The 22,565-nt window shown below is 41.3% G+C and overlaps 1 protein-coding gene across 1 annotated transcript; it reads right to left on the bottom strand.

Annotated features, from left to right (window-relative positions):
• Window positions 1-7,974: 7,974 nt before the first annotated feature.
• LOC129839084 (zinc finger protein 239-like) lies at window positions 7,975-17,391 on the bottom strand. Its single transcript, XM_055906358.1, has 2 exons — window positions 16,779-17,391; window positions 7,975-11,250 (listed from the first exon to the last, which is right to left on the bottom strand). The coding sequence occupies exons 1-2, from the start codon at window positions 17,149-17,151 to the stop codon at window positions 10,544-10,546; spliced, it is 1,080 nt and encodes a 359-aa protein (XP_055762333.1). The 5' UTR covers window positions 17,152-17,391; the 3' UTR covers window positions 7,975-10,543.
• Between the last annotated feature and the right edge of the window lie 5,174 nt (window positions 17,392-22,565).

Below are 22,565 nucleotides of genomic sequence, written 5' to 3'. Positions count from 1 at the left end.
TGATGATCAACCTCCTCCTTCACATCTGACTCCTGATGATCAACCTCCTCCTTCACATCTGACTCCTGATGATCAACCTCCTCCTTCACATCTGACTCCTGATGATCAACCTCCTCCTTCACATCTGACTCCTGATGATCATCCTCCTCCTTCACATCTGACTCCTGATGATCAACCTCCTCCTTCACATCTAACTCCTGATGATCAACCTCCTCCTTCACATCTGACTCCTGATGATCAACCTCCTCCTTCACATCTGACTCCTGATGATCAACCTCCTCCTTCACATCTGACTCCAGTGATCAATCCAGAGCGTCTTCTTTTTTGGGGAATCCCGATGGACGACGTCATCGAATAGGACGCCATCACCACAACAAGTTAATTGTCATTCAGGATATTAATGGGAAGAACATTAGCAATATGTCCTGTCTGGTAACTTGTCTCGTTCAAAGGATTCACCTTGGCAGGTGCACAGGGAGAAACACCATTAAAAAAACTCTGTTGATCTTAAACTGCAGAAACACTTTTGGAAGTCTTTAACTGCATCAAAGTCTGTGGCCTCTGATGTTGGGACAAATAATAGTCCCTTATTATACAAGAGACAAAATTCACAAATTCTACAGCCTAACCACAGAGTCATGTCTTCAGTGTAAAACTAGCAATGACTCAATAATCCTTCAGTGAATGTTATGATGTCATAAAGTTATGGGCGGAGTTAGAACGTTGGCTGTCAGAAGTACAGTTATACAATGTAAAATTACTTTTAATCCGTCTGTCTGTATATTTCACAACATGATATTTGAGGGTGCAGTGAGATACCCCAGAGTTGGACGATACTTCTCATAAATCATCTTAAATATTATACTTAATTAAACCTGGAAATCAACCAATCCTCTGTTGTTAATTCAATAGAAAGGTCAAATGGTTTATTATCTAAAAGTTGAAAGTGAGTTGGAAAGAGATCTGGGTCTGGGCAGGTGTGATGTAGTTAATGGAGATGGAGGTGTGTTCTAGTGGGTCTGGGCAGGTGGGATGTAGCTAATGTTTCTATGATGTTGTTTGTATGTGTATGTTTTGTATTGTTTATAAAATATCAAATAAAATATTATAACATTTGCAATGCAAAATAACACCTCGCAGTTCTATTGTTGGAGTTATTACATTAAACCAATCAGAATTTAGAAGAATGCCAAAGTCAGGTGTGAAGTAATATGGAGGACCAGCCGATTCCCTATGATTTATACTACAACAGAAATAACTTAAAATGTATAATTTAAAATTAAACCAATAATTTACACTCATGACTTGAGTGATTAAAGTAAACCACAGTTTTGTATATACATAATGCCATCTAACCAAATATCAAAGAATGTTAGCTATATGCAGTTCTCTTAGCCAGCCAGCTAATGTTGGCTATATGCAGTTATCTTAGCCAGCCAGCCAACGTTGAATATATGCAGTTATCATTGGCTCTTTCCAGCCAATTGTGTCAAAAAAAAATAGGTTCATTACTCAAGGCTTTGAGCGACACAGAATTTAGAACAGCCACATTTTATAGATGAAGTCACACGCTAGCAGCGTAGCCATTATGTCATATATTAAACCACTGGCCGTGTTCGAGAGCATCAAATCCATTCTGCGTTGTGGGTAAACGGTGACTAGCTGACTGATTTATAAATAACAATGAGTAGTTATTTATGATGCAAGGTGATTTGTAAATTAGTCAATCAGCAGTCAGCAGCCACCTGCACTGTCGGCTGCAATATCGAACAGGCCCAATACCAATCAGGTGTTCGACGAAATGATTCTTCAGACGTCATTGGTCACGTGCTGCTGCTAAAGTGACACTGCTTGGAATTATACCGCTTAGCGACTTCAGTACATGCCTCATAGTTCCAGTCTCAAACTTTACCCCGTTCCTGCTGAAGAAGAGGAGTTCTGCTGGATGGAGAAAGAAGCTCTCGTGAAAGAGGAGGAGGAAGAGGAGGCGGTTTCAATACAAAAACAAGTAGAAGGTGAGGCTGTTACCGTGAAAGACGAAGAGAAAGACGTTACAGAGGAAGAGGAGGACGACGACGACGTTTCAGTGAAAGAAGAGGAGGGGGAGATGACTGTCACATCGAAAATGAAGAAGAGGACGAAACTGGATATCTGGTCCCGGTTTTCCCAACGCATCTTCAGGCATCCGATGGTTCTAACGATGAACTTAGCAATAAGATGGTTTTGAGAAACCGTTCCCTGAGTAACACTCGTAAGTACTGTCTTAAAAACAGAAGCACAAACTCTGCGTTTGTTGAACTGATGTGTGGTGTTAAAGGGGAAATGTGCAATTGCTACATCCATATTTGGACTTTTAAATTATTTATTTATAGCCTCAACATGGTTAAAACTATAATGTTGATATCATGGATGGTCAGTCCTTTCATCCATTGTCTGTCAATGAATTTGAGAGTAGTTACATTTCTCCAGCCCCATCCATCATCTTATTACCAAAACAGTGGTGGAATTAAAGCTTTGTTATCAGTTGAACTGCAGATTGATTGATTGTTGTGTGGCTTTTTTAAAGGGGCAACCTAGTTTTTAAACAAACAAAATGGCTGCCCAGAGTCCTGAGCTGTGTTAGAATACTCATACTAACTGCACTATTTGTGATGTTAATTGATTATATAGTCTGCTTATTGGTCATAGTATGATATAGTTAGTATGCCAAAAGTTCCCGGATGTCGTTCTAAATTCACCGAAATACGAAGTATACATGCAGTACTTTAGGCCCCATAATGCAATTCTTCAGGAAATGGTTGTGGCTTCAACGTTTTCAGATTAGAAGAAAATGGGGGAAAATATGCAGCCGAAGTCCAACGAGAGAGCGGATACAAATGAACTGCTTTAAATAATTATGACAAATGTTGAGCAATGCAATAAAGTATTGACTTTTCAAATAAGTTACGTTACACGTTATGTTAGCTACACTATCCTTACAAAATGCATAGCATTTCTTTACAGCGGTATGTACCAGTATGTGAGCTAGCTACCTAACGTTAGTTGTCTACTTATACATCCAACTTGCCAGTATAGTAACTATATTCTAACTTACTACCCAATGTTTATTGACTTGATTATTCACATCATTCTTAGCTAAGGGGTCGTGTGCGTTCTCAATGGACATTGTTAATTCGGATTCGCTCTGGCTCTCTACTCCCTACTCCGATTGCAGAGCACCCTCGTCTGATTTCCACCTTTTGTCTATTCCATTTGCACAACAGCATGTGAATTTATTGCCAATCAGTGTTGCTTCCTAAGTGGACAGTTTGATTTCACAGAAGTGTGATTGACTTGGAGTTACATTGTGATGTTTAAGTGTTCCCTTTATTTTTTTGAGCAGTATATATATATATATATATATATAACGTTTCCAAAAATGGAACGTCGTAATCCTCCTCGTTTGAGGAGAAGCAAGGATCGGACCAAAACGCAGCGTGGTATGTATCCATATTTATTTGAATACTTTTAAACACGAACAAAAACAATAAACAGAAAAAAACTAGCGACGCTACAGTCCTGAACTTGAGAACATAAAAACATGAACGCACGAACAGGAACAATCACCCACAAACAAACAGTGAACACAGCCTACCTAAATATGGTTCCCATTCAGAGACAATGTAAAACACCTGCTTCTGATTGAGAACCATATCAGGCAAATCAGACACACCTAAACCAATGAGACACATAACATAGACTACACCCACCCAGCTCACGTCCTGACCAAGTAAATATTTTTTATTAAAAAAACTCCGGCAGGTCCTGGCTGACTGGCGACTCCGGCAGGTCCTGGCTGACTGGCGACTCCGGCAGGTCCTGGCTGACTGGCGACTCCGGCAGGTCCTGGCTGACTGGCGACTCCGGCAGGTCCTGGCTGACTGGCGGCTCCGGCAGGTCCTGGCTGACTGGCGGCTCCGGCAGGTCCTGGCTGACTGGCGACTCCGGCAGGTCCTGGCTGACTGGCGACTCCGGCAGGTCCTGGCTGACTGGCGACTCTGGCAGGTCCTGGCTGACTGGCGACTCTGGCAGGTCCTGGCTGACTGGCGACTCTGGCAGGTCCTGGCTGACTGGCGACTCTGGCAGGTCCTGGCTGACTGGCGGCTCTGGCAGGTCCTGGCTGACTGGCGGCTCTGGCAGCTCCTGGCTGACTGGCGGCTCTGGCAGGTCCTGACTGGCGGGCGGCACTGGCAACTCCTGACTGGCGGACGGCTCTGGCGGCTCCTGACTGACGGACGGCTCTAGTGGCTCAGGACAGACGGGCGGCTCAGACGGCTCAGGACAGACGGGCGGCTCAGATGGCGCTTGGCAGACGGGCAGCGCAGGCGACACTGGGCAGACGGGTAGCTCAGACGGTGCTGGGCAGGCGGACAGCGCAGACGGCGCTGGGCAGATGGCAGACTCTGACCGGCTGATGCGCACAGTAGGCCTGGTGCGTGGTGCCGGAACTGGTGGTACCGGGCTGGGGACACGCATCTCAGGGCTAGTGCGGGGAGGAGGAACAGGGCATACTGGACTCTGGAGACGCACAGGAAGCTTGGTGCGTGGTGTTGGCACTGGTGGTACTGGGCCGAGGACACGCACCTCAGGGCTAGTGCGGGGAGGAGGAACAGGGCGTACTGGACTCTGGAGACGCACAGGAAGCTTGGTGCGTGGTGTTAGAACTGGTGGTACTGGGCCGAGGACACGCACCTCAGGGCGAGTGTGGGGAAGAGGAACAGGGCATATTGGACTGTCGAGGTGCACTATAGGCCTGGTGCGTGGTACCGGTACTGGTGGTACCGGGCTGAGAACACGCACCTCAGGATGAGTGCAAGAAGCAGGAACATGACACACCGGGTTGTGAAGGTGTACTGGAGACCTGGTGTGTATAGCCGGCATCAAATCTTCCGGAACTTTAACACAAGTTTCAGGCTGAGTACGAGGAACTGACACAGGTGGCATCGGACAGCTAACACGCTCCTCAGGACGAATGCCATGCATACTCTGCCAAACCAACAGCTCTCTCTCTTCACTCTCCTCCAATTTCGTGAACAACTCCCCGAATGTCTCATAATCTCCCCTCCGTTCACTCTCCTCCAATCTGTCCAATAACTCCTCGACAATCTCAGACTCACCCCTCAACTTCGCCGACTGCTCCAAGTGCCTCTGATTGAGAACCATATCAGGCAAATCAGACACACCTAAACCAATGAGACACATAACATAGACTACACCCACCCAGCTCACGTCCTGACCAACTAAACAAAGACTAAACAAAGGAAAGAATGTCAGGAATGGGATAGTATTGTCCATGTAACGATTCCAAAATGGGATAGTATTGTACATGTAACGTTATGCCCCATTGTGAGTTAATAGTATTGCATGCTGTAGCAGGCTATATAAAGAGGAAGACCTCCAATGACGATTCAGTTCGTTGTACCATTTCGTCTGGACAGGTCACCGTCCTTAGTTAGTTAGTTAACGTTAGCTAGTTCATTATCACAAAAGTGAGAACTGCTCTAGATTGGAAACTTACGTTAATGAGTGTAAAGCCACGTTGGCTTTATGGAAACGATATACCATATATGGTAAAGAATATAGTTCAGGAAATAATCCAAACCTAGTTGTGTCTAATTAGGACATAACGTTAGCTAGCTAGATAACGGTACTGTACTGTAGCTCATACAATGCCGACGGTCAAACCCGGCTTTCTAATATTTACGGTAGTTAACTATAGTAACGTTATGGAAGCTATTCACAGAAAACCCTAATTGAAGTAAGAAAACAACATGTAATATAACATCTAATTAGGGTCAACTGGAAACACTGACCAACACTTTGGTTCCTACCATGTCTTCTTCTCTGAGGTTTATTGTCAGACTACACTCATCAGGTGTATTGCTGCCACCTATTGTATGGGGTTGTGAAAAATAACCAAAACGCAAAATAAATTGGGATTAACAAATCATACTAATTACGTAAAATAAACACGAACCAAATTCACTCCAATACCCTGATTTTCAAACAGAAATGGTACTATTCAGATCCCTACACAGGTTCAGGAACCTGGGAGAGGGAGAACGTCTTCATTCAGTTCTCCCTGTAACATTTAGTCTGTGAAGTCCTGGAGATCCAGAAATCTATTTGCCGCCTTCACAATGATGTCTAGCTTCTTAGATGTTTTATTAGTTTATTATTAATGCAATTTATCACTGCGGCAGTGAGGGCAATGCAAATGCAATTTTGTTGTAGAAACTCCTCCAAGCTAATGCGGAAACTGCTAGTTTTGGACGAAGGTTACTAATAATTTATTAATGCAATTTGTCACTTGCTCTATAAACACAACAAAGTCCACCTTGTTCACTATTAGTGTGTTGGGATCCTTCTCCTGCATGGCTTCACTGCAGACTGTGGGACATGAACTACCTTCTCCTCTCTACTCCTTCAGCTATTTCCACATAGGACACCTGCTGGATGGACCTGATCATCGTAGCTACTGTGACATCCTTCATCCGTACAGGGCACCCCGGGAACTCGGGAAAGTGATTCCCATCACAATTACAACATGCTTCATCTGACTACGACATATTTATCCTCCAATACAGTATGAGGTGAGACGGTGAACTGACGTTGAACCGGGCAGTCAGCTGCTGCTGCTCCAATACAGTATGAGGTGAGACCGTGAACTGACGTTGAACTGGGCAGTCAGCTGCTGCTGCTCCAATACAGTATGAGGTGAGACGGTGAACTGACGTTGAATCATAATAATTAAGTTAATAAAAAATGTATTAGTGAAACTGTTAAAAAATAGTATATGGCAAATTAAATATATTACGCTATTGTCATATAGAAACATCATGAAATATTGTACACCATATTAGCATCAACATATATTATTGTTTCATTCAATTTCACGTAATAAGGATATTTAATATTTAAAAGTACAGAAGTCAGAACTCATCACCTGCTAAGTAAAAGAGACAGAAGAAGGCACAATGGTTAATGCTATCTGGGATCGTTGGGATATTCCTACCCTAAACCCTAACCTTAACCCTTTTAAATGTCAACTTCAACGGGCTAGGGACGTCCCAAGGATATATCTCTACATGAAAATACATGATCTAAGTGATTGATAGTTGGTATTCAGCAGTCATAAAGCCTTATTTACTTTAATGAACTACTAAAATAGTGATTTTGTCAGACAGCAGCTCTACACTTTATTGACTGACTGATCCATTCATCCTTCCATCCCTCCTCAGCCTTCCTCTCCTCTGAAGACCCAGTGAGGGTGGAGCTCAGTCAGAGAGCTGTTGAGGGACTGGTTATGAAGAACACTTCTACAGCCAGAGAGGTGAGAGGTCACACATGGTTTAGATGGTAAATATTTATGTCCCCTTAGCAGTTCATCACATAAGCAAAAGATAATATGTTCCGTCATCAATGTTAATTTACATTAGTGCAAATTGTCCACTGATATTGGTGTAATTTCTCACAACTTTTGGCTGTATGAAAGTTAATTTCCCCTCAGGCACACACTTGTTCTTTGATAAAGGTAATTTGTGTCAAATGTACTTTTACCCACATCTCTTTCCATTGCTTATGGATATTTGGCCAGACTCAAATTCGGAACGCAATGCCCATCCTGATAGATCTGAACCTAATGCAGCTTTGAGTGCTTGGAATGACAGAAGTCACATTTAGGTGCCAGGTGTAACTGAGGCCATAGATGCTCCATATCCATTACTTTTAATGTTTTATATAATATGACTAAATGTGTTTATTTTTGTGTTGCAGGGGCAGTCAAATGGAACAGCAAGGCCACAGAACATGACATAAGCAGAGCTGTGGGAGACAACCTCAAGCTCTTGGTAGAGCCGGGGATGGTGTTTACCACTCCTTCAGCAGGCTGGAAAAGTGATGCTGTTTTTCATACTAAGAGGGACCAAGAGTCTGTTGATTGGTCATTGGGTTCATTTGTTGAAATCAAATTAAGCTTTATTTATACAGCACATTTCAGACATGGATGCAACACAATGGCTTCACAGGAAGAACAAAAATGAAAATAAACAACAATATTTAGTACACAACAGCAGACTAACAACTGAAAGACTAATGAACATTAAGGAAATTCCATTGATTAAAATATTAATTGGATGCAATATCCAACCCGAAATATAGGCCTGTTTTTTAGGAGGGGCTCTGAAAGACACTATGGGGGTGTCCACTGGAAGTTGACTAGTAACAACAACTGGGACACAAAAGACACCCACCATAAGACCCACTAAATCTGCCCAAGAAGAGGCAAACAAAAGAAAAACTCACACCAAACTTACAGACAGGAAGCAAACCAAAAAGGTGGCGTAACTAAAGGTGTTGACTCTCCACAGCTATCAAGACAACTGGAGCACTGGGCCAGACACTCTTAAATAGAACCTGGACCAGCTCAGGTGAAACACCTTCCCACTAATGAGATGGACAAGCCAGCACAGGTGTAACACATACTGATTAACGAGGTGACACCAATTGGTGCACCCTACGTGCTAACAAGCTATACTTGCTAACGAGCTATACTTGCTAACGAGCTATACTTGCTAATGAGCTATACTTGCTAAAGTCCAACCTCAAAACATAAATGGAAAAACCAAAGCCTGTAACACCTTCCCCTTTAGACAACAAATATATCCTATATTTTTGTTGGACAAGTTTGCTCACCACCAACAGAAAACAATTTCCATTTCACATTATAATCAACTACAATGCTTCACATTCTACAATATAAACATGGTGTCTACTGGCTGTCAACAATGAAAAAACACATTTCTAAATAATAATAATTTTTTTTTTAATCCCTTTTTTTCTCTCAATAGAACCCTAAAACTAACTAGCTTCTAGAACTCTCGTCCCCTTGGAACGAGCCCAAACAAAACTCATCTCACGGAAAAACGTGCAGTAACCCCCCCCCCCCCCAAAAAAGAAACTCAAATCTAATTGTATTAGTCATGTCTGATTTCAAGAGCAAACTCCTGCGAAATCCCAATATCCGTGGTAACTTTCCACCTTACTTCTCTCTCTCTTTTCAGGGTTCACTCGATAGGCATGTTATTGGATCGGGCCCAGTCCCCAATGTCATGCATTTGGGTTGGTACATCTGAGAACGAACCCTGATATTCTCAAAGCAGGATAACAATTTCAATATAATTGTACCCATAAATTGTCAGTTTGTTTCATAATTGTAAATATGAAATATCAAAAGCAAATGTATACCCCTTTGTTAATATGTATTGGCAATAATTACCTTAATGGTGAGGCATGGAATAATAAAACATGTATCTTTTGTCAGGCTGAATGTTTGAAATATGAGGTGATGAGTCATGCTTCTTCAGTAGTGGAATAAAGACAATAAGCATTTGGATGTTGTAAAGAAATGCTGGAGTGATGTAGGATTGTTAATAAAATTGATTATAAACCAATTTATCATACTGCGTCCATGTGTATAGGCTGCAAGTATGTTGAAAGTAAGTCGTTTTCAAGTCACTGACAAAAGACATCTTTTCAACTTTCACTTTCAAATAAAACCGAAAGTATATTGGAAGTTGGGCATAGTCTTATTTTAAATGACATTTTGCTAGGTGGGATAGCCCCAATGTCAAAACACAGTTTTAACGTGTCCAAATAACCAATATGCAGAAACAGTTTGTGATATATTCAAAACCTAAAAGTAAAATGTGCTATATACACAAACATCTGCCACAATAATCACATTACTTGTATTTTTATACAAGATCCTTATAAACTGCACAAGCAGCAAAAACGCTGTTGTTTTGACAAGTAGCAATAAATCACTGATATCAATTAGGGGGAAAATCAGGTTGTATGTTCTGTTGAAACTAACACAACTAAAAAAAACACATGGAAATGGGAGATATCTTTTACCTCACTGGTAAGAGGACAACCTGCAGAATAGTCAGCTACATTTTGGAGTGATGCATTTAAATTTAGAGGTCACTAAACAAAGGAACGCAACACTTATTTGTCATCACTCATAGATATCATGTTGAAATCAATTGTGCCGAGAGGAGGGAGATGAGGTTGCACGTCCTGTTAAAACTAACAGCTCAAAAACCACACGGAATCTGGGAATAATGTTAAGATCACTGGTTAGATCACTGGTTTGTTAGTCAATTTTTGTTAAATCTCATAAATGGTACTCTTTCAATTCAGAGCCTGGATTTTCCCCCTGAGGCTAATATCCATATCATGTTGAAATCAATAGAACAGGGCAAACGATAAGGTAGAACATCATTAAAATACTCCTACTACAATGTTAAAACATTCTACATTGTGACATTAATTCATTGATATCATGAAACAACTCATTCATGTATGTATTTTCTGATATTTGATCAGAGATCTTTTATCAGATTATCTCTGGTCACAGCTAATAGATTTCTCTCCTGTGTGTGTTCTCTGGTGTTGTTTGAGTAAAACTGTTCCCACATTGATTACAGCTATAAGATTTCTATTATGTGTGTTTTCTCTGGTGTACAGTCAGCTGCCCAGATGTAACAAAACTCTTCCCACATTGATTACAGCTATAAGGTTTCTCTCCTGTGTGTGTTCTCTGGTGTATAGTCAGACTGCTAGATGTAACAAAACTCTTCCCACATTGATTACAGATATAAGGTTTATCTCCTGTGTGTGTTCTCTGGTGTGATATCAGGTTGGTTGACTGAGTAAAACTCTTCCCACATTGATCACATCTATAAGGTTTATCTCCTGTGTGTGTTCTCCGGTGTACCTTCAGGTTGCCAGATGTAAAAAAGAACTTTGCACATTGATCACAGCTATAGGGTTTCTCTCCTGTGTGTCTTCTCTGGTGCACTGTCAGATCGCTAGAATGACCAAAACTCTTCCCACATTGACCACATATAAAAGGTTTCTCTCCTGTGTGTATTCTCTGGTGTGATGTCAGGCTGGTTGACTGAGTAAAACTCTTCCCACATTGATCACAGATATAACGTTTCTCTCCTGTGTGTGTTCTCTGATGAATCTTAATGCCTGATGAGGTGAATCTCTTCCCACAGTCAGAGCAGCAGTGAGTTCTCTTCCCTGTGGGTCTCTGCTGGTGTTTCTTGAGGAGTTCTGATCTGGAGGGACACTTCTCTGCCTCGTCAGCATCATGATGTTGTTGAGACTCCCCAGAGGATCCACGATTGTCCCGTCTCTCTCCTGTGTGAACAACAAAGTCAGACAGATGGTTAAAGGCCCACAACAGCGGAAATGCACTGTAAAAGTTGATGCCAACAGCGTAGCCATTATGTTGTACAACAATTGACATCTGTAATGAATGTTACAATTATTTGACAATTGTCTTAAAATGAGCAAGAAGTCATATTTTGTCTTGTTTTCACATTAGTAGTAAAATCGATGAATGTAGGCAATAAATAAGTTGTTGAACCCCTAAGCAGTGTGCCAGACAACTTTTAGTTTCCAATATTGGCCCCTTTCTGTGTTTAATAAAATTGCAGTACGAGGGCGATGCACACACAATTTGATTGCAGAAACACCTCCCTGCTAATGAGGAAACCGCTAGTTATGAATGTAGTATATCTGCCTGGAGCAAAAATGGTGAGCAAAGATTTTAGTTTTTCACAATGTATTCTGAATGTGAAAGGGTGAAACTCAGGGGAGTAACCTCCATTTCCAGGTTGCTTATGAGTGCATTTCACACTACTTTGGATTATAATTGTAAGGCTCGTTTGAATGTCCTGATTAATATAATGTTTGTGTCATCATCGCAAATCAACCGCTTTGTAGTTAAAAAACACTTCAACCAGTAAAATGCTCTTTGGATTTTTCATCAGCCTGACAATGAGGGTTTGTAAACTGTATGTCAAATTGGCCCATAACTTCACCTAACAACAACATGGACCTAGGATTAAAAATCATTGAACATTTCAGGTGAAACATGGAAACTAAAATGTCTGTCATGACATTTCATAACCAGATCATTTTGTGAATAATCCCACTAGGCTACTCTGTAATGTGTTGTCAGTCTAAATGTCCTGAATAAGAAAATAGCTGTGTGTGTTGTACAATAGCCTATCCATCAAGGAACAGTTCTCTACACATTATGAGCTAGTATCTCCATTTCCAAACAGACTAATGAGACCCTACAGTAAATCAAGTAGACAATAACACATTATAAACATTCATTTGTTAGGGATGTTGGATCCAACGTGGTGCACGGCATAACTGTCTTTACCAGAGTAATGAATGAAGAAGCACTTTGGTTGTTTTTGCATGTCGTGATGTTTGTCATTTGACTGTCATTCAGAAAATGATTTCCTGGATCAGCTGATGATAGTTGAACATGTGACTAACTAAACAGCTAGAGTATTAAGGTTGGAGTGTGCTAAAGCAGTGAGTAAAACAAACTTAGGGAGGAGGCTTCTGATGTTAACATGCATGAAACCAAGGCTTTTTCGATTACAGAAGTCAACAAATGAGAGCGCCTGGGGACACGCAGGGCCTGGGTTAACCTCTACATCACCCGAGGAACAGAGGAGTAGGATGAGGGTACGGCTAAAGGCTATCAGAACTGGTCGTCTAGTGCGTTGGGAACAGAGAATAAAAGGAGCAGATTTCTGGGCGTGGTAGGATAGATTCAGGGCATAATGTACAGACAGGGGTATGGTAGTGTGCGAGTACAGTGGAGGTAAACCTAGGCATTGAGTGACGATACGAGAGGTTGCATCTCTGGAGGCACCAGTTATGCTAGGTGAGGTCAACGCATGTGTTGGAGGTGGGACAAAAGAGCTCTCTGAGGCATGTTGAGTGGGACTAGGGGCTCCGCAGTAAAATAAAACAATGATAACTAAACAACAGTATATAAGGCATATTTACATTAGAGAGACATAAAGCGAGGCATAAAGCAATCACAGGTGTTGACTGGGAGAGCTAGCTAGGACAACAACGGGTAAGACAATAACAACAAGTAAAATATCGATGAATGGGCAGAGAGGGTCAGTTAACTTCTTCGGGGTAGGGGGCAGCATTTTCACTTTTGGATAAATAGCATGCCCAAATTCAACTGCCTGCTACTCATCCCCAGAATATAACATATGCATATTATTATATATTTGGATAGAAAACACTCCAAATTTTCTAAAACTGTTTGAATCATGTCTGTGAGTATAACAGAACTTATGTAGCAGGCAAAACCCAGAGGACAAAACATTCCGATTTTTTTTTCTCCACTGTCTTTTCAATGAGATTTCATTGGGAAAACAGATTTCTAAGGGACTTGTTTGCAATTCCTACCGCTTCCACTGGATGTCACCAGTCTTTAGAAATTGGTTGAGGTTTTTCCTTTGTGTAATGAAAAGTACGGCCATCTTAAATGAGTCACTTGAAGTGGTTTGTTTTACCGGAAAAGTTGCGTCAGTTTGTTTTCTTTTTGTATTGAACACAGATCATCCCGTCTTCAATTTGATCGATTATTAACGTTAAAAAATACCTAACGTTGTACTACAAAAGTAGTTTGAAATGTTTTGGTAAAGTTCACATGTAACTTTTGACATATTTTAAACTAAATTAAGAATATTCCTCAAACTCGCATCACGTTGCGCAAGTTGGAAGCGGTGTTTTTCTGGATGAAACGCGCCAAATAATTGGACATTTTGGATATATATCGACGGAATTAATCGAACAAAAGGACCATTTGTGATGTTTATGGGACATATTGGAGTGCCAACAAAAGAAGTTCGTCAAAGGTAAGGCATGAATTATATTTTTATTTCTGTGTTTTGTGTCGTGCCTGCAGTGTTGAAATATGCTACTCTCTTTGTTTACTGTTGTGCTATCATCAGATAATAGCATCTAATGCTTTCGCTGAAAAGCCTTTTGGAAATCTGACATGTTGGCTGGAATCACGAGTGTAGCTTTAATTTGGTATCTTACATGTGTGATTTAATGAAAGTTTGATTTTTTGTATTTTATTTGAATTTGGCGCTCTGCATTTTCCCTGGCTATTGGCCAGGTGGGACGATTGCTTCCCACCTACCCCAGAAAGGTTAACTACACACAGGGCCTGAGTTCGAGGCTAGGGCCGACAGATAAACAAAAAGGAGAACCGTGATTAATGAACAGTCCAGCAGGCATCAGCTATGTAGCCAAGTGATCATAGCGTCCAGTGAACAGCAATATATGAACCAGGGAAGCCGTTAGGTAGTCGATACTATGCTAGCCGGGAGACGCGCCTGGCTCGATGCTAACTGGTGCTAGCTTTGGGACAAGGGCCTCACCGACGTCTGGCAAAGTCCGGTTGAGGGCACATCGGACGGAATTGCGTCGGCAGACCAGTCGTGATGGATCGGCGGGGGTCTGTGTCGACAAAGGGTCCAGGCCAATTGGCAGAAGAGGTATTGTAGCTGGAGTATTTTGTTTGCTAGCCGGGAGATGCACCTGGTTCGAGGCCAACTGGTGCTAGCTTTGGGACAAGGGCGTTAGCCACTATAGCCAATCCGGTGCCAAGGTCCAGAGTTAACGGCAGGAATCCGGTGATGTGGTGGCTTCTAGTCGTCTTAGTGAAGAGTCTGGGAGGCATCAGCTGTGTAGCCGAGTGATCATAGGGTCCACTAAATAGGCCGGGAGATGAGCCTGGCTCAAGGCTGTGATTATCTGGTGTAATGGTCCAGAGCTTACGGCAGGAATACGGTGATGTAGTGGAGAAAAACAGTCCGATATGCTCAGGGTTAGGTCAGGAATACGGTGATGTTGTTACAGTTTGGACTTAAATTGTCTTGAAAGTCTATGGCAAGACTTGAAAATGGCTTTCTAGCAATGATCAACAACCAACTTGACAGAACAGGAAGGATTTTAAAAATAATAATGAATATTCACATGAAGATCTGTCGCCTATTGGATGATATCACGACTTCCCATCAAGCCAACTCCTTGAAGGCCTTACTATGACACCACTCACTCCTTCTAGTTTGCAGTTCTCAAAAAATATATACACTGCTCAAAAAAATAAAGGGAACACTTAAACAACACAATGTAACTCCAAGTCAATCACACTTCTGTGAAATCAAACTGTCCACTTAGGAAGCAACACTGATTGACAATAAATTTCACATGCTGTTGTGCAAATGGAATAGACAAAAGGTGGAAATTATAGGCAATTAGTAAGACACCCCAAAAAAAGGAATGGTTCTGCAGGTGGTGACCACAGACCACTTCTCAGTTCCTATGCTTCCTGGCTGATGTGTTGGTCACTTATGAATGCAGGCGGTGCTTTCACTCTAGTGGTAGCATGAGACGGAGTCTACAACCCACACAAGTGGCTCAGGTAGTGCAGCTCATCCAGGATGGCACATCAATGCGAGCTGTGGCAAGAAGGTTTGCTGTGTCTGTCAGTGTAGTGTCCAGAACATGGAGGTGCTACCAGGAGACAGGCCAGTACATCAGGAGACGTGGAGGAGGCCGTAGGAGGGCAACAACCCAGCAGCAGGACCGCTACCTCCCCCTTTGTGCAAGGAGGAGCAGGAGCATTGCCAGAGCCCTGCAAAATGACCTCCAGCAGGCCACAAATGTGCATGTGTCTGCTCAAACGGTCAGAAACAGACTACATGAGGGTGGTATGAGGGCCCGACGTCCACAGGTGGGGGTTGTGCTTACAGCCCAACACAGTGCAGGGCGTTTGGCATTTGCCAGAGAACACCAAGATTGGCAAAGATTGGCAAATTCGCCCTGTGCTCTTCACAGATGAAAGCAGGTGCACACGCACATGTGACAGACGTGACAGAGTCTGGAGACGCCGTGGAGAACGTTCTGCTGCCTGCAACATCCTCCAGCATGACCGGTTTGGCGGTGGGTCAGTCATGGTGTGGGTGGCATTTCTTTGGGGGGCCGCACAGCCCTCCATGTGCTCGCCAGAGGTAGCCTGACTGCCATTAGGTACCGAGATGAGATCCTCAGACCCCTTGTGAGACCATATGCTGGTGCGGTTGGCCCTGGGTTCCTCCTAATGCAAGACAATGCTAGACCTCCTGGGGCTGGAGTGTGTCAGCAGTTCCTGCAAGAGGAAGGCATTGATGCTATGGACTGGCCCGCCCGTTCCCCAGACCTGAATCCAATTGAGCACATCTGGGACATCATGTCTCGCTCCATCTACCAACGCCACGTTGCATCACAGACTGTCCAGAAGTTGGCGGATGCTTTAGTCCAGGTCTGGGAGGAGATCCCTCAGGAGACCATCCGCCACCTCATCAGGAGCATGCCCAGGCGTTGTAGGGAGGTCATACAGGCACGTGGAGGCCACACACTCTACTGAGCCTCATTTTGACTTGTTCTAAGGACATTACATCAAAGTTGGATCAGCCTGTAGTGTGGTTTTCCACTTTAATTTTGAGTGCGACTCCAAATCCAGACCTCCATGGGTTGATAAATTTGATTCCCATTGATAATTTTTTGTGTGATTTTGTTGTCAGCACATTCAACTATGTAAAGAAAAAAGTATTTCATTAGAATATTTCATTCATTCAGATCTAGGATGTGTTATTTTAGTGTTCCCTTTATTTTTTTGAGCAGTGTATATCACTTTCCAACAGGAAAAGTTAAAAAATCACTGGAGGACGTCATGAACAATTCCGACAGTACAAAAACATATTCAAGTGTAGAATGCCCTTTTAAAAATCACACATTAGTTCAACAACTGCAGAGTTTGTGCCCCTGTTTTATAAGATAGTACTCACTGTATTTACTGGTGTTAATCAGTTCTCCAGTCTTCTCTTCTTCGTCCTCCTCTAATGTGACAGTAATCTCACCCTCTTCATCCTTCATTCCAAAAACCTCTTCATCTTCTTTCGCTTCATCCTCCACTCCAAAAACTGCATCTTCCTCATTTTCTTTCACAGTAACATCCTCCTCCTCTTTCACTCTGAACGCGTCTTCCTCTTCTTTCACTGAAACGTCTTTTTCTTCTTCTTTCACCCTAACAGCCTCACCCTCTACTTGTTTTTGTGTTGTAACAACCTCCTCTTCCTCCTCCTCTTTCACGAGAGCTTCTTTCTCCGTCCAGCAGACCTCCTCTTCTATAGCAGGAGAAGAGTAGCTTAGTGAACTCATGGTCGGAGATAATAGCTAGTTAGCATTAGCGATTAGACTAGTGCGAACTTAACCAGCCAGCTAACGTTAGTTGACTTAAAACGTAAATATTAAATGGGGTAGCTATTTGTTTCCACATAAGTATGTTTAAATCATAGTGGCAAATAAACCAGGAAATTGTCTAAAGAACATGAATGTTCCGACTTTGTTGGCTAGCGAGCTACCGAGGTGGCTGCAGTTGTTGAAGCGTTCCGTTGAAGCGTTCCGTCCACTAGATTATACGTCACAGTAGATACATCACCTGAAAGACACATATTTCCAACTGCTGTCTGGAGGGAGGAAACGCAGTTGAGGGAAATTTTTTTTTTATTCTTCATTGAATTAAAATATTATAAACCAGTTTAGGGAAACGTTTTTTTCCTCTCCATTAAATATTAATATTATATCACCACGTACAAAGAGCAACAAGTGTTGTTGGATTAGTTCAGTTTTTTTATGAGAATTTAAAACAAACTCTACATCTATTCCACATCTGTGTTTCTGATTCAGTTAAATAACTAGATATCAAAATAAGCACCTAGTTATTGATACCCTTGATAAAGATGAGCAAAAATGACTGTATAAAATAAATAAATAAACTTTACCCACTACCAGGATATTTTAACCAGAAACCTGGTTACCTCTCTGCTAGGAGGCTGAAACTTGGACCATAGGTGGATCTTCTAGCAAGACACATCAACATCCACAAAGAAATGGTTAATTGGGAACCAAATCTAAATTTTCAATGGCCATCTCAGTCTTCGGACTTGAACTCCATTGAAAACCTGTGGTTTGAATTGAACAGGGCAGTCTAAAAGCGCAGACAAAATCAATCAAGGACCTGGAGAGATTCTGTTTGGAGAAATGGTCTAAGATCCCACCCAATGTGTTCTCTAATCTCATAAAACATGTCAGTGTCGTTATCCTCTCAATGGGAAGGTGCTGGAGTATTGAAAACACGGGTGGCAATAATTCAGACCCTTACCTTTTGAGAATTACATGTTAAACTATATCTCTTTCTCTGAGCAATTGTATCAGCATAAAATAATATAATTTCCATGTTTTTGTTTGTGTAACAATACATCATGTAGATGTATATAATGAACAGACTAGGTCTATACTGCTCCTACATGGTGTAACAATACATCATGTAGATGTATATAATGAACAGACTAGGTCTATACTGCTCCTACATGGTGTAACAATACATCATGTAGATGTATATAATGAACAGACTAGGTCTATACTGCTCCTACATGGTGTAACAATACATCATGTATATGTATATAATGAACAGACTAGGTCTATACTGCTCCTACATGGTGTAACAATACAACATGTAGATGTATATAATGAACAGACTAGGTCTATACTGCTCCTACATGGTGTAACAATACATCATGTAGATGTATATAATGAACAGACTAGGTCTATACTGCTCCTAGATGGTGTAAAAATACATCATGTAGATGTATATAATGAACAGACTAGGTCTATACTGCTCCTACATGGTGTAACAATACAACATGTAGATGTATATAATGAACAGACTAGGTCTATACTGCTCCTACATGGTGTAACAATACATCATGTAGATGTATATAATGAACAGACTAGGTCTATACTGCTCCTAGATGGTGTAAAAATACATCATGTAGATGTATATAATGAACAGACTAGGTCTATACTGCTCCTACATGGTGTAACAATACATCATGTAGATGTATATAATGAACAGACTAGGTCTATACTGCTCCTACATGGTGTAACAATACATCATGTAGATGTATATAATGAACAGACTAGGTCTATACTGCTCCTACATGGTGTAACAATACATCATGTAGATGTATATAATGAACAGACTAGGTCTATACTGCTCCAACATGGTGTAACAATACATCATGTAGATGTATATAATGAACAGACTAGGTCTATACTGCTCCTACATGGTGTAACAATACATCATGTAGATGTATATAATGAACAGACTAGGTCTATACTGCTCCTACATGGTGTAACAATACATCATGTAGATGTATATAATGAACAGACTAGGTCTATACTGCTCCTACATGGTGTAACAACACATCATGTAGATGTATATAATGAACAGACTAGGTCTATACTGCTCCTAGATGGTGTAAAAATACCTCATGTAGATGTATATAATGAACAGACTAGGTCTATACTGCTCCTACATGGTGTAACAATACATCATGTAGATGTATATAATGAACAGATTAGGTTTATACTGCTCCTACATGGTGTAACAATACATCATGTAGATGTATATAATGAACAGACTAGGTCTATACTGCTCCTACACGGTGTAACAATACATCATGTAGATGTATATAATGAACAGACTAGGTCTATACTGCTCCTACATGGTGTAACAATACATCATGTAGATGTATATAATGAACAGACTAGGTCTATACTGCTCCTACATGGTGTAGATGTACACTACCGTTCAAAAGTTTGGGGTCACTTAGAAATGTCCTTGTTTTTTTAAAGAAAACACATTTTTTGTCCATTAAAATAACATAAAATTGATCAGAAATACAGTGTAGACATTGTTAATGTTGTAAAAAACATTTAAAAATGCAAAAAACATAAAAAAGGCACCTTTATTTAACCAGGTGGCCATGATGTCATAATGATAGTTTAACCAGGTTGAGTTAGTTAGTTGAGAACAAATTCTCATTTACAACTGCGACCTGGCCAAGATAAAGCAAAGCAGTGTGACACAAACAAAAACTTGTTCTTTAACAAAGCTTTTGTAAACAGTATTGTTGCATAACAATCAGGCAGTAGAACAACAATAATCATCAACCTCTTGACCAATCTTCCCTCCCCTTAACATTGGGTTTGATTCAGACCCTGCCAGTGTGCCAGGTGGACATTGGTGTACCAGGTGGACATTGGGTTTGATTCAGACCCTGTCAGTGTACCAGGTGGACATTGGGTTTGATTCAGACCCTGTCAGTGTACCAGGTGGACATTGGGTTTGATTCAGACCCTGTCAGTGTACCAGGTGGACATTGGGTTTGATTCAGACCCTGTCAGTGTACCAGGTGGACATTGGGTTTGATTCAGACCCTGTCAGTGTACCAGGTGGACATTGGGTTTGATTCAGACCCTGCCAGTGTGCCAGGTAAGACATTGGGTTGGATTCAGACCCTGCCAGTGTACCAGGTGGACATTGGGTTTGATTCAGACCCTGTCAGTGTGCCAGATTGACATTGGGGTTGATTCAGACCCTGCCAGGTAAGACATTGGGTTTGATTCAAACCCTGCCAGTGTACCAGGTGGACATTGGGTTTGATTCAGACCCTGTCAGTGTACCAGGTGGACATTGGGTTTGATTCAGACCCTGTCAGTGTACCAGGTGGACATTGGGTTTGATTCAGACCCTGTCAGTGTGCCAGATTGACATTGGGTTTGATTCAGACCCTGCCAGGTAAGACATTGGGTTTGATTCAGACCCTGCCAGTGTACCAGGTGGACATTGGGTTTGATTCAGACCCTGTCAGTGTACCAGGTGGACATTGGGTTTGATTCAGACCCTGCCAGTGTACCAGATGGACATTGGGTTTGATTCAGGCCCTGTCAGCATGGCCAGAAATGCATTCCAAGGTCATTAACTTATAACCACAGAACCACCACAGACCTTTCATGCGTGACTAAAAACACCTAAGTATTAGATTTACTGCCCTGGTCTAGTATGTCACTGCATCAGACACAATGCTGGCTGAGGTACGAGTAAAACATGACATTATTTCCTATTTGTAAAATTATCTCCACTCCTTTAGTCCATAATCAACTAGTCTCTCACTGTTTAACCAGAATAACATGAGTTGTGTCCTTCAGACTGTTAGACTGTTAGTCCATAATCATATTCAGCTACTTAGATGTCATGTATTGTCATGTTATGTTCTCTATAATGAAACATCACCAAGTGAAATAAAGTTTATAAGATATTCTTAATAGACATTAAATAAAAAACTGTTGTTCAGAAATCATTAATTATCATGTTGCTCTCATGAAATGAACTAAATATTTGAATAATTGCAAGGATCATATTTGCATATTGCACATTGACCGTAAGAAATCCTGAATGTATTGAAATGCCTGGGCTCGCAGTGAATGTGTTAATTCATAACCCATAATTTATACCTGTTAGTTCATAACCCATAATTTATACCTGTTAGTTCATAACCCATAATGTATACCTGTTAGTTCATAACCCATAATGTATACCTGTTAGTTCTTAAACCATAATGTATACCTGTTAATTCATAACCTATCATTTATAACTTAATCAACCCCAGGAAGAGTAGCTGCTGCCTTGGCAGGAACTAATGGGGATCCATAATAAACCCCAGGAAGAGTAGCTGCTGCCTTGGCAGGAACTAATGGGGATCCTTAATTAACCCCAGGAAGAGTAGCTGCTGCCTTGGCAGGAACTAATGGGGATCCATAATAAATCCCAGGAAGAGTAGCTGCTGCCTTGGCAGGAACTAATGGGGATCCTTAATTAACCCCAGGAAGAGTAGCTGCTGCCTTGGCAGGAACACAGTCATGTGATATGTGGAATATAAAAGTCCAATCTTAGGAGAGTACATGACAGGCACTATACTGTGTGTCTGCAGGTGTCTATCTGGTCAAAACCACCGATACAGGTGCCCCTCCACCCTCTGGTGGGATGGATCATGTCTACAGAGAAAACTAGATTCAAATACTTAGATGTGTGTGTATTGGGTATATGTTGTGAAATTGTTAGATATTACTTGTTAGATATTACTGCACTGTCGGAGCTAGAACCACAAGCATTTCGCTACACCTACAATAAGATCTGCTAAACACGTGTATGTGACCAGTATAATGTGATTTTGATTTGAACTAAACGTTTTATTTATCAAAGGTGCCTTTGTCTGGAGTCAAAATGACTGCAAAGGATTTGAATTTGTTAAAAGTCCATATTGATACAGAAACACTAAATCATGATTTGGATTTATTAAGAACCAAGGTGATTGACAAAGTCATTAAAAATGGGACAAATTTAATAAAAGACATTTAGGCTATGATCAAATATATGCCTATGGGGTCAAAATCATCCATGTCAGAAGTATGGTTCAATGAAAATATGTAGTGGATGTAAAATTTGTTTTAAATTCTCACTCATTAAAAACGAATCAATCAACACATGCTTCTCTTTGAACGACTTAATATAATATTAACCTTTTATGAAATAAATGAAGTGACCAAGCTAGACCAGTTATTGTAAATGAATACATCTAGTGCCCGAGCTAGACCAGTTATTGTAAATGAATACATCTAGTGACCAAGCTAGACCAGTTATTGTAAATTAATACATCTAGTGACCAAGC

Source organism: Salvelinus fontinalis, chromosome 40 (genome assembly GCF_029448725.1).
Source record: "Salvelinus fontinalis isolate EN_2023a chromosome 40, ASM2944872v1, whole genome shotgun sequence".
Classification (NCBI taxonomy): domain Eukaryota; kingdom Metazoa; phylum Chordata; class Actinopteri; order Salmoniformes; family Salmonidae; genus Salvelinus; species Salvelinus fontinalis.
Note: the sequence above shows the minus strand (reverse complement) of the source record. Positions and strands in the feature narration are given on the sequence as shown.

Coding starts and splice junctions, on each gene's coding strand:
- LOC129839084 (XM_055906358.1), bottom strand. CDS start 17,151: ATGAGTTCACTAAGCTACTCTTCTCCTGCTATAGAAGAGGAGGTCTGC. Junction 11,251..16,778: donor GATTAACACCAGTAAATACA/GTGAGTACTATC, acceptor TTGTTCACACAG/GAGAGAGACGGGACAATCGT.